Below are 11580 nucleotides of genomic sequence, written 5' to 3'. Positions count from 1 at the left end.
TCATATGAAGTATAATAATGAGATATTTATATAAATCATTTTATATTTTATAATAATATCATATTAATAAACTTTAAAAAATATAAATAATAAAAAGATAACAATGATAAAAATAAAAATCTATTTTAGTGGTATAAAATTTTGATGTTAAAAAATTTATTTAAAAATTACAATATTTTTAATATTAGAAATTTTTATCTAAAAAATATATGATTTTTTTAATATTTTATGAATATAAAAATGTAATCTCAAACTAAAAAGAAAAGAAATAAAATAAATCATAAGTATTAGTAGTGTTTTAAACATATTATAGTGTTATATGAAAGTTTAAATTATATATATATATATATATATATATATATATATATATATATATATATATATATATATATATATGTGTGTGTGTGTGTGTGTGTGTATAAATTATTCAAATATTAAATACAACCACATCATATATATGTAAAGAGTAAAGTGAAGAAAATAAAATAATATTTATATATAAATAATAGAATTTCATGGCAAAAAATTCAAAAATTAGAAGCACTTATGTTATAAAAATTCCACACTTTTTTAATTTATTTTTAAATAATACTTTTAGAAGCTAGATTTAATGTACAAATATGCATATACAATATAATTTTTTATTTTAATGATGAAAGATGGAATATTTGAAAACTATCATAATAAGCTAATGTAACTTGTTATTACTTTAGATGATTAAAACCATGAAAGTTGAAAAAAACTATAATTAATGCTTAAAACTTAAAATTTGATTTAATTATTTTTTATTTTTTATTTTTTTATAATCTTTAAAAAATTATATTATACTAGAATACAATTTTTAAAAAATTGAGGCATAATTTCTTATGTATATTTAACTTTAGAAAGTAATGCTACTTTTATCTAATACAAATTCTTATAAGCCCAAAATAGATTAATCAAAACATAATCAACATAGATTTATTATAAAATTCAACCTAAAAAATAACCAAAAAGATTAGATCTTAAAGCAAGACACAATACTACAAAAAAATTAGTAGTTAACTACAACCTTCAAGAATTGCCAAAAGATTTAGTGCCAAAGCTAAAATCCAAACGTACAAGAATTAAATTTTAAAAATAGGCCACAAAACAATGTTATTGCTTCTCAAATAATAACATTGAAGGCATACTTATAGAATAAATACCTCAATTCCAACATCTATAAAAACAACAAAAATGTTCATTTAAAAAAACAACCTATAATATGTCATAGATGCCTTTGTATATGGTGTGATTAAAAGTCTAATTATAAAAAATATATTAATTTCCAATATTTAGTAATAGAATACAAATATTAGTCTATTGTTATACAAAAAAACACCTCTATTGAATATAAATTATCTCCATTGAATATAGAGTACACACCCTATACTTTCCAACACCTCTATTGAATATAGATTATCACCATCGAATGTATACACACCCCATACTTTCCAAGTCCAAAAAAAAAAAAGAAAAAAAAAAAAAAAAAAAAAAAAAAAGGAAAGTGAGAAAAAAATTAAAATTAAAATAACTCTATTCGTTGAAAAATTGCACAGAGCATCGTTGTTGGAGCGTTTAATCCACATTCATCCATTAAGCATTCTTTTCTTCACGTCTTCCTCTCACTCCCACAATTGTTCCAATAAAAACCCGCGTGGAGGGGGGTGCGTCTATTCCATTCCATTTCGAGGGGGTAATGTTGTGGGATTTGCAGGCCTCGTTGCAGATTGGAGGAGGGCGATGGATGAATCGATGAGACTGGCCCTGAATAATAGCACTGCACCCCCTTTTTTAATGTCATCTTCCTTTTTCTTCTTCATTGCAGTTGACCCATTTTGATTCCTGCTTGCCATTCTTGTGATGCCGGCCGTTGCGAGGCTTCCCATCTCTCGGTATGGTGCCCACCGGGCACATGAAGATCCTCGTTGTGACCACCACCTGAGCCAATCTCCCTCCTGCTCATTCACTCAATCATCCTCCCGTTGGCTGCTTTCCATCTGGCCGGATTGTCACTGCCTCTCCGTTGTCCTCGATGCAGTAACTGCCCTCGGGTGGACCCCCCGGATGGTGAGCTTCAACAGCCCAATGTTAGAAGTCCCCGCAGTCCGAAATCCGAGGGCGTTATGAAATGCGCACCTGCTCAGGGCACAGCCCGGAAATCACAGGTTACTGCCGACGATGTTGGATGGATAAGAACCCACTTGCCATTTGAATTTCATCGCGTTTCTGCCTTCGTTGGCAGTAGTTCATCTCTGAGTGTGATTGATCTTGTTGGCGTGCTCTGAAGAGTAGAAGTGGCCTCGTCGTGGACTTGGCAGATGTTTTTTTTGCGTAGGAATGCATGAAGCTTTTGTTGATTGAATGCAGTTTGTGATGAGTGCAAGTGGAGCTGCGCCATGGTGTTAATTGTGGGTGGAATCGCTTCGGAGTTGGTGGCTTCCGAAGTCGAGCGATTTGTAGCTGGCGCAGTTGCAGATTTCAGCTTACTTCCGCTTTGCTCACTCGCTGGGTGTGGGAGCACAGCTTCGGACTTGCGGGAAATGAAGTCGTGGTAGTCGAGCAAGGGCTACGATGATGAAAATCTGAAATCGATGAGCGCCTGGGCGGGCGTGCATCCCATTGCTCCACTTCTTGCTTCAAACACTTCAACTCCACGTGGTCTGAGCGTAACAGGTGAGAGAATCGTCTCCGAAACTGGTGAACTACCAGATCGTCTAATTCCTTGGTTGGTGAATTTCTGGTTTTGAATCCTATGCTCGGCCCAGTCTTCATGCATGCCAAACCACGCTTGCAATTCGATTTCAAGCTAGCTCCACAGTTTCCCATAGTAAGGAAGGAGGGGAATGCCTCAACATTTCTGAAGCTTGAATGGCGCATAAGTGGCATATTTGTAGAAGGATATTAGCTGATGTCAATATCCGGTCTGTGGAATTGGATTACAGAGAGCGTTGTGTAATGTGAGGCTGGGTTGGAAAACGTAGAAATCCAATCCCCAACAACTGTCAGTTATCAGATAAACAATCAACGGGGTTGCTTATATTTGTTTTCAACTCAGTAAGAATCTCTACTTTTTAGAAGCTCTTGATTCCAGTGGTGCAGAAATTGGGCTAGTTCAAGTCTAAGGGATAAAATCGAAAGTTTTTCACCAAAGTAGTCTAAGTTGGATGCGATGAGTGCAGGATTAACCTTAACATGGGGAATTGTTTTGTATTTTAGCCATTCTTCAAGCACCCACAACGTGCATACGTTAGACTGTAGGATATTAGAATCGGGCGGCAGAATGGCAGCATAAGTTAATATCACAACTGGGAGATACAGGTGCTTTGGGGAAGCAGCATCGATGTTACGACGTAAGGAATCCGTAGACAACGCACCGCGGATGAAGATGATGCACTTAATGGTCAATCGAAGGCAGGTGCTGAACAAGAAGACCAGCTTGGTTAAAGAGACCCTCAACGATGGTCTCGTAACGTTTGGTCTCGACAGCCAGGAATCTGACTCCTCGAAATCTAGACACCGACCACGTAGAAACTGCAAATATGCGACGTCAGAGAGTCACTCCTCGTCAAGATTCCATGGCAACGAGGCGGCGAAAGTCACAGCCGATGACCCCACCGGAAAGTTTGCTTACGTATCCCTGGATGGGCGCCTCATTAATGCGGAGCTGGCAACCAGCATATCGAGCATCGGCGGTAAGCTCGGCGACCAGGAAGCGCAAGCCTGGGAAGATTTTGCACCAATACAGCGTGTTTTGATTGTCGCGCTCTCCGCTGCCGCTGCTGCAGAGGCGAAGCATAGGAACAGAGAAGAAATTGATTTGCTATTCAAGGCTGTTGAGAAACGGGTTCGTTCTCTCTGAATATATCTCAATTTCTTCGAATGCTTCCAATCATCTTTTCAAAGTTTCTGGGACCTGTCACTCGACTTATGGACACTTCAAATTGTATTCGCTTCTAGGCCAAGCATCTGTTTGACCTTTACATCTTAATGTTGCAATCTAAGAAGATATTGTGATTGGTTCGTGCTCACAGGAAAACGAGCTTATATTACTCCGGCAACAATTCAGTCTGCTTTGCAAGCAAAATCACACTGATACCCTCCAGATTCACCCTGAACCACTTCTGTTACCTGAGAATTTGGTGGTAAGTAGTCCTATATCACCTGCTCGGAGGGGATTACAGACGGTACGGCGCAGCCTCAATGGGGACAACATAAACTTGAGTCTTGACTTGAAGGAGGATTGGATCTCAACAGAGGTTGCAATGATGACGCCCTGCGTGGTGGGTTCTGAGTTTAGAGGTTGTGAGGATGATGCTCGCCGGCTGTCTCGAGACAATCTTGTAAATAAGGACGTAGTGTTCGTTGAGAGCACACCTTGTAAAGGAAAAGCATCCACTCGTTTCTCAGTGGGCGATGAAGCGTGGGCCGAGGAGGAAGCTAAATGGTACGTTAATCCCATGGTGGAAACCACCCATGACTTCTACAACATTTCCACGCCTGAGCGGTGCAATTCCATGTACTCCATCTGCAATCCGGCGAGGCAAGGGTCCTTCGAGTGGAAGGTTTTGAGGTCATCGTTTGCAAGCAGGGGGACGGAAATTGCAAATCGGAGTAACCCGCTCGTGAATTCCCCAAAGGCATGTATGCACGCTATGGCACCAAGATTTGTTTCGCATCTGCTCACGGTATTGTCAATTGGGAATAATTAGTTAGCTTGATCCCTCAGTTTGGTAGAACAGGCTTGATACCAGAGGTTTTAAACTTAACAATGGTCTTTGTAAAAGGTTGACTCGCGATTTCCATCACCAACCCATGTGTTCAGCTATCTTTCAACAAATATGGTGTCGAGAATGCGTGGGTTGGGTGGGTTTGATTGGTGTTGATAAGTGACCTTGTGCATCAATACAGACATTCGCCTATTGCATGTGTTGTTTAACTTAATTATTTTGTGGTATCTGCAGATGAAATTTAGCAACTCAAGTAATCAACCGAGAGCACAATTAGCCAAGGATGGGGCTGTGGTCAAGGATCACAAAGCAATGCTTGCAGTTTGCGCTGCAGTCGTCATTGATCTCAGGGTAAGGCCGATAAAATAACTCCCTTAAAATCTCAAAATCTGATCATGTGAAGTTTGAACCCTGTACAAGGCTGGAAGTTATTTTGTAACCTTTGATCTTCCGCAATCGTCAATCAACGATCCAGTTAATCGTAGTTGTCAAAATGGCCAGCAAAGTTTTAGTATCACATGATCTTTGAAACTCGGATTCCTTCTCAAGCAGCCTGTTTCACGAACACAATCCTGTACCAATCCTATGCAGAAGCAAATGCTAAAAATTCTAGATGAGGAGACTTCAATGGTCATCGATGCACTGGATCAAAGCGTGGAAGACGCGAAAACTCGTGTTGCATCAATGCATGTAACGTTAAAGAGTTGTTTGAATGCTTCGGTTCCAAAGGCACTAGCAGGGATCAACCTTTCTCCTTCCGAGTTCGACAGCTCTATATTCAGCGAAACTCAGGTACAAACATACTTACGGCTGTGTTTATTCGTGCTTTTGACATTCGTAGATGTTTTAACTACCTATTCTCTTTTCAGAACACTGGCTGCCTAATCCATCTTATGCATCTTTTACCACTCGACAAACCTTCAACTTACGCTTGACCATTGTACGCCATATCGTGTTGATGTTACGCAGGGTGCTTGTAACTGGAATGGCGCATCAAAAACTCAAGAAAGTATTCTAGCTTGGAACGCGTACCTTGGGACAAATTGTGGGCCTGAAATGCCTTCTGCTTATGAAGTAGAGAAGATCCAAAAGAATTCCGCCGAGTACTTGGAAGAGCAATTGTTGAGAGAACTGGACAAAACGGCAGTTGAAGTACATCTCGAGGACCAGGTCATAACAAACTCTTCGCTTGAAAGTTAAGTTGGAAGCTTAATTAAGTGCAACTAGGCTCTGCAGAATGCCGAAATTTTTTGCCGGTAAACTTGTGGAAAGTGTGGACATTGTAATCAAAACGGACCAATGTCCTTGAAATGTTGAAGATAGCTACTTCTTGCGCTCTTGCAACCACTCTGAACATCATTGTTGAGTTATTCGAAACTTGAAGATTATCACAGCCACGAAGGCTCAGAAAATTATTGCATCTCCTTCTTCGACGCTTTCACTTGTGAAAGTGTCATTGAAGATCTAAGCGGTTACATATGTTGGTCTAATTGAACTCGGGAAAAAAATCTATGCCAGATAGGAAGGTACGAGGGGGAGTAAATGTGGTTGCAAATGAACTGACAGGTCAAAAGTCGCGAGGATATTGCCGAGTTGGCAAGGCAGCTCCAGTCGAAGGAGGGGGAAGTTGCAGATCTGAAGAGATGCCAACAGGTTAGCATTATTTCAGCTTATTAGTGCTTTGCAGCCGGCCAGCTATTTGTAACGTATTTTGCCTCGCTCCTTTAGACCAAATTTATGAGCATGACGCGGATACTTCTAGCACAAAAGCTTAGTGTAACAAGTAAGATGGACCAAGAGAATGTTTTATGTCCTATGACAGCTCGAAAGGTTCCTGGATTGTATTCAGAGAGAGAGCAGCAGGCCAAAAGAGTAAAGAAACTTTACTCCGAAGGAAGCGAATCTAAAACCAGAAGTAAGAGTGCGATGGGTAATGAACAAAAGGTACTTTACGACATTTAATAGATGAATGCAACTGTGTGCACCATGCAGGAATCGAGTATGGTTTGGATCATCGGAGTCAATAAGTCTAACGTAAACACAAGTCCAAGTTAGTCAGAGATGATGTTCCAAGCAATTACGGAGTCTTATTTCTTACAAATACTTGTGACAGGCTTTGTTAGGTATCAAAAACAAGGAAATTGAGGAACTGAAAGAGGATAAGGAATGTGGTGCCGAACTTGACAAACAATGTGCGGCTGTCAAATCCGCCAAAGCCGCAAGTGTTGATGTGAGTCAACCGTCATGTTCTCAAGTTCAAAGTCTCCCATGTGTAATCCAGTTTCAGTTTGGATTTGTTTAAGTGGAACCCTGTAACAGCTACACTTGGATTAGGAATGGAGATTTAGCTTCAATGAGCTGAGTTTGTGGGTGTGACATTCCCAGAGGTCGGCTATGCTGGAGGAACTCTGTAGGCAAAAGGACACCTCACTAACTAATCTGAAGCAGGGTATTCTATCCCTAGAGTCAAAGGTAAAATTCTGATTATACAGTCCTGATTACGTTGTACATATGCATCCATAGGAATGTTATTGGACACCTCTGTGTTATGCTTCGGAGACAAAGCTCTGTTAGTGGTATTTTATCTTGGAATCTCACAACACCTTGTTTGGTAACTCCAGGTGCAGAAGTCTCAAGCATATCAACCACCAGCTGTGCCTCGATCTCGACAAAATTCTACACCTTCCACCCCCTCAAACAGTGGATATGGGGCACCTCGGAAAGAAAGACCCACTGCGAACTATGCTTCTTCACCTCCTGGAAGTGACCCTATCCTCGTGCACATAGGAAAATCCATGAGAGAGGTATCAAACTCTGATAGCCTCCACAGAAACCCACCTCACATAGACACTCAAAGACAAGAGGAAATCACAGACGACGCAAGGTCGGAGCAGGAAACCTCTCAGGAATACTCATCTGCACCAGGGTCAACAACCATAGATAATTTCTCCGTTAACTCACTTGCCTCGTCAGAAAATGAGGTTGAGAGCCAAATAGGAAGCGAATACTGCAGCTCGGGTGACTATTCGCGGCACCACAACTCCGAGGATAGGCACTTTACCACGGGAGCTTCTTCTCACAACCGGACGCTTCAATTCAAGAAATTCGCCTCATCAGGTAATTGCACTGACATGTAAAAAAATGCACAGTGGGGATGGGGATAAGGAACGAATTCATTTTAGGGTTGTACTATCGTAAGATGTCAACTTACAGTTGCACAGTCTTCTCATCTTTGCCCTGTTCACGAATGGCACCAGGATTGCGAAGATCAGCTGCAACATCCACCGCGAGTAGTGTTCGTGGCCTCAAACGAGTGCAACCCAGCAGGATTTTCTCATCTGTAACATCAAGATCCCAGCTAGCCTCAGGAAGGATGCACTCCACCATACCTTTGAGCAGAACTCTTTCTTACAAGCCTAAGAAGGCGATGAAAGGCCGTAACAGCCCACAGATTAAGAACTCAAAGACCTTAAGACCAAAGTCTGCAAATATGGCTACGAACTACCGTAGCTCGTCGTCTATAGACATGAGCTTCAAAGCAAACGTTAGTCCTGGTCACATAACTCTTGGATCCTCTGCAGGATCAGTAGACAGCCTAGACAGACTTGCAATCAAACGGAAGCGGTGGATGTGATCGCACCACCGTAGCAGAACACGACTCATGTACATATTCCCCAAGGGGTGTTCCCTGCTTCTCCCTCCGAAGCATCAACAAAATTATCAACACCGTGCACTGAGAATATTTATTCCACAGATGTTGCAAATGCAAGTATTCCATTAAAAAAGATTTTAATTTTGTACTCATTGTTCAACAATATACTAATAATGTAATATAAGGTACTGGAAGGAAGATTTTAGTGTTGCACTAGGTAAAGAGGGATGCAATGTTGACTGAGATATAGAGTTTTTCTTCAAAGATTTAGATTTTTATTAAAAATGTGGATGCAAAATTAGGCATTTTATGGAAGGATTTGATTTGATGATATCTCATTCGTAGTAATTACCATTGAAGGCATACTATATTGATTAAGAATATTAAAGGTTTGTTTCAATTTTTTTGGATTTAGCATTCAAACAATAGGTTATATTTAAGATATCGTAGGGCCCAAGTTAATGGGGATGAATTTTAGATTGACTAAGTTCAATATTTTTTTTGATTATGTAGTAGAGTTTTATAATTGTTAGAAAGCAAATTCATTATGTAGTGAGTTTTGCTTATTATTAACTATGTTGTGAAATTGTTGTGTTGCTTGTCACAATGGAAGAAAATACTTTTAATTGAAGAATTTTAATAGTAAGTTCTATATTTTATTTTTTTGCACTATCTTTTTCATGTTATTCACACTTTATTTTATTTTAAAGATGTGAATAAGACTTATTAAAGGTTGACATCTTCTAATTAGTTTTTATTTTGGAAATATTATGTAGAATAACTGCAGAGATTAATGATAGGGAATTGAAGAAGAATTAATAGATGTATATTACAAAGACCACTCGGTGAGCATTATTTAGAAGTTGGATTATTTTGAATTTGATTAAATGTCTTTAAATCACATCTGAAATATTTATTAAGGATTTGGTATCATTCTAATTTTTTATATTTAGTAGAATGAATTTTGACAAATTTTAAATAAAACTAATGTTTATCTTTGAATTTGTGATTTAGAATAAAGTTACAATACTTGTTAGTATTTCATCATGGCTTATCTTCTAGAATCATTCACAAGATAAGCATCAATGGCTTGGATGCTAGTCAATGGTAAAGATATTTGGAAAGAATATGAAATTTGTGTTAGAAGAATTCAAGTTTTATTAAAGAAAGAAAATCATTTGAACAAAAAACAATGTGCAAATCTATAGAAGAAAATTGATTGTTTTTTTGAAGGTTTTTCAGCAACTAATAATTTACAAAAATAATAAAATACAAGATAGACTTTTATTACATGAATTATTTACTATAGTGAATAAAGTTGAACCATTGATAAAGAATTATAGAGATCAAAATTAGTATCAAGTAGAAATATTCCAATTGAAGAACACATAGAATTTTAGAGAACTTCTTTTAGATTTGAAGTTTTGTTATGATGTAGCAAGTGATGTGCTTAAAAAGAACGATTAAAAAACATTTGACGATACCACACTTATTACTTTTGATGGTTCAACCTTTAATGAAGTGAAAGGTAATAATAAAGATCTATATATGAGATTGGACTTTACAAGTGGAGATGAGAATTTTGAATATTGTAAATTAGCAAAGCATCAATTTCAAAAATTAAAGGATATGCATCATACAAAAGGTGGAGAATTAAATGCCTTCAAGTTGCCATCAAAGATGACAAACATTGAAAGTATGGAATTCATAAGCAAATGATATTTTGGAGAAGTTTAGAAAGTAAAGTAGTGGCAGCTTTTGTGTGCAATAAAAAAATGCATGATAGATTTGATAAGTTGTTTATTAGGAAAGTGGACTTTTTAGCAAGTCTAAGCTATTCCAACTTGATTAAGTATTATTTTTCAATAAAAGATGATAATGGCAATACTGCAAAAAACAAAAATAAAAGTTTATATTTAAAAATGAAGTTGATACAAATAAGCTTGAAAAATATATTCAATATATATATATATATATATATATATATATCATATATATATATCATATATTTTTTTATTAATAGTATGTATCAAATTACAAGAAGAATGTGCTACCTACATGACATGCATATTATACATCAAGATTTGAAGCCTAACAATGTTTTATTTAATATTTTAAAAAAATAAATAATAAATGAGACTATTCAATATAAGTATGTGAAATTAGTTAATTTTGGAATGTCTAAGGTTGATATAGAAAGGAATCCAAAAGCTTCAAATAATAATAATATCTATGGTAGTATTACATATATGTCTCTTTAAGTATTAAAAAACAAATTTGAATCAATGAAATTTTATCTATTTGAAGCAGATGTGTATTCATTTGCAATGGTATGTTTTAAGATTCTTTCAAAAAAAAGATCTATTTTACAATCTTAGCATAAAAAGAAAAATATTAAAAAGAATAATGAGAGATAAAAGACCAAAGTTTCCTTGAAATTGCAATGAATTATCAAAGTTCATTGAAAAGTGTTGGAAATTAAATCCTTTCCAACAGCCAAAATTTGAAAGTATTTGTGATAGATTGATCAATTTGAAGAAATTGTTTTTGATAGGAAGTGATATTGCTTAAATACCACATTTTGATTCACAAAGAAAAAAATTTTATCAAATCATACCACCATAAGAAACTCACAATATGATGCCATTGATAAGATTCTTACAAATAAATATGGTAAATATGCATAGAATTATTTGAATTGATATTAATATTAAATGATTACTAATTTTTGAGTTGTAATATAATGATGATTAGGTATCTTTAAATAAGTGTGAGTTTATAAAATTAGATACAATTTGGAGTTTGATAAATTTATGGTTTGATTTATAAATGTTGGATGAATCACTTAAAGAGGAGTGATTAGATAGAGTACAACATCTTTTATATATTAAACAACTATGTGCTAAAAATATAAAGATAATATGTCTTGGTGTAATGGATGGAATAGATAGGACTACAATAGTAAAGACTATATTCAATGATACAAAGTACACATATGGTGCATAATACTTTATTGAATGAAGTGAAAGTCATAAAGATTGCTTTATAATCTATTATAAAATCTTAAGGGACTTCAAAGAGAAATCAAAACCAAAGGATATAAAAGAAGCTCAAAATAAGTTGAAAGAATTCTTTACAAAGAATAAAATCATTATGATCCATGATAATGTGAAGAAT

The 11580-nt window shown here is 36.4% G+C and overlaps 1 protein-coding gene and 1 long non-coding RNA gene across 7 annotated transcripts; one reads left to right on the top strand and one right to left on the bottom strand.

Moving 5' to 3' along the window:
* Window positions 1–1720: 1720 nt before the first annotated feature.
* Window positions 1721–10311, top strand: LOC112283236 (uncharacterized). Of its 5 annotated transcripts, none has more exons than XM_073534513.2 (11): window positions 1721–2697; window positions 3343–3868; window positions 4056–4661; window positions 4986–5102; window positions 5343–5543; window positions 5721–5921; window positions 6318–6404; window positions 6865–6981; window positions 7137–7223; window positions 7373–7868; window positions 8009–10311. In XM_073534513.2, exons 2-11 carry the CDS (start codon window positions 3365–3367, stop codon window positions 8383–8385), a joined length of 2793 nt encoding a protein of 930 aa, XP_073390614.1. In that variant the 5' UTR covers window positions 1721–2697; window positions 3343–3364; the 3' UTR covers window positions 8386–10311. The 5 variants fall into 5 exon arrangements, with proteins under 5 accessions (XP_073390614.1, XP_024377467.1, XP_090107228.1 ...); XM_024521699.3 differs by having other exon boundaries at window positions 4056–4709; XM_090251102.1 differs by having other exon boundaries at window positions 3241–3868.
* On the bottom strand, window positions 3874–8104 carry LOC112283237 (uncharacterized). Of its 2 annotated transcripts, none has more exons than XR_002970054.3 (3): window positions 7963–8104; window positions 5784–7840; window positions 3874–5162 (listed from the first exon to the last, which is right to left on the bottom strand). It is a non-coding gene; the product is annotated as an uncharacterized LOC112283237 (long non-coding RNA). The 2 variants fall into 2 exon arrangements; XR_016503265.1 differs by having other exon boundaries at window positions 3874–4979.
* Window positions 10312–11580: the final 1269 nt, after the last annotated feature.

Source organism: Physcomitrium patens, chromosome 6, assembly GCF_059467195.1.
Source record: "Physcomitrium patens ecotype Gransden chromosome 6, ASM5946719v1, whole genome shotgun sequence".
NCBI classification, from domain to species: domain Eukaryota; kingdom Viridiplantae; phylum Streptophyta; class Bryopsida; order Funariales; family Funariaceae; genus Physcomitrium; species Physcomitrium patens.
This window is presented reverse-complemented; position numbering and strand designations above follow the sequence as displayed.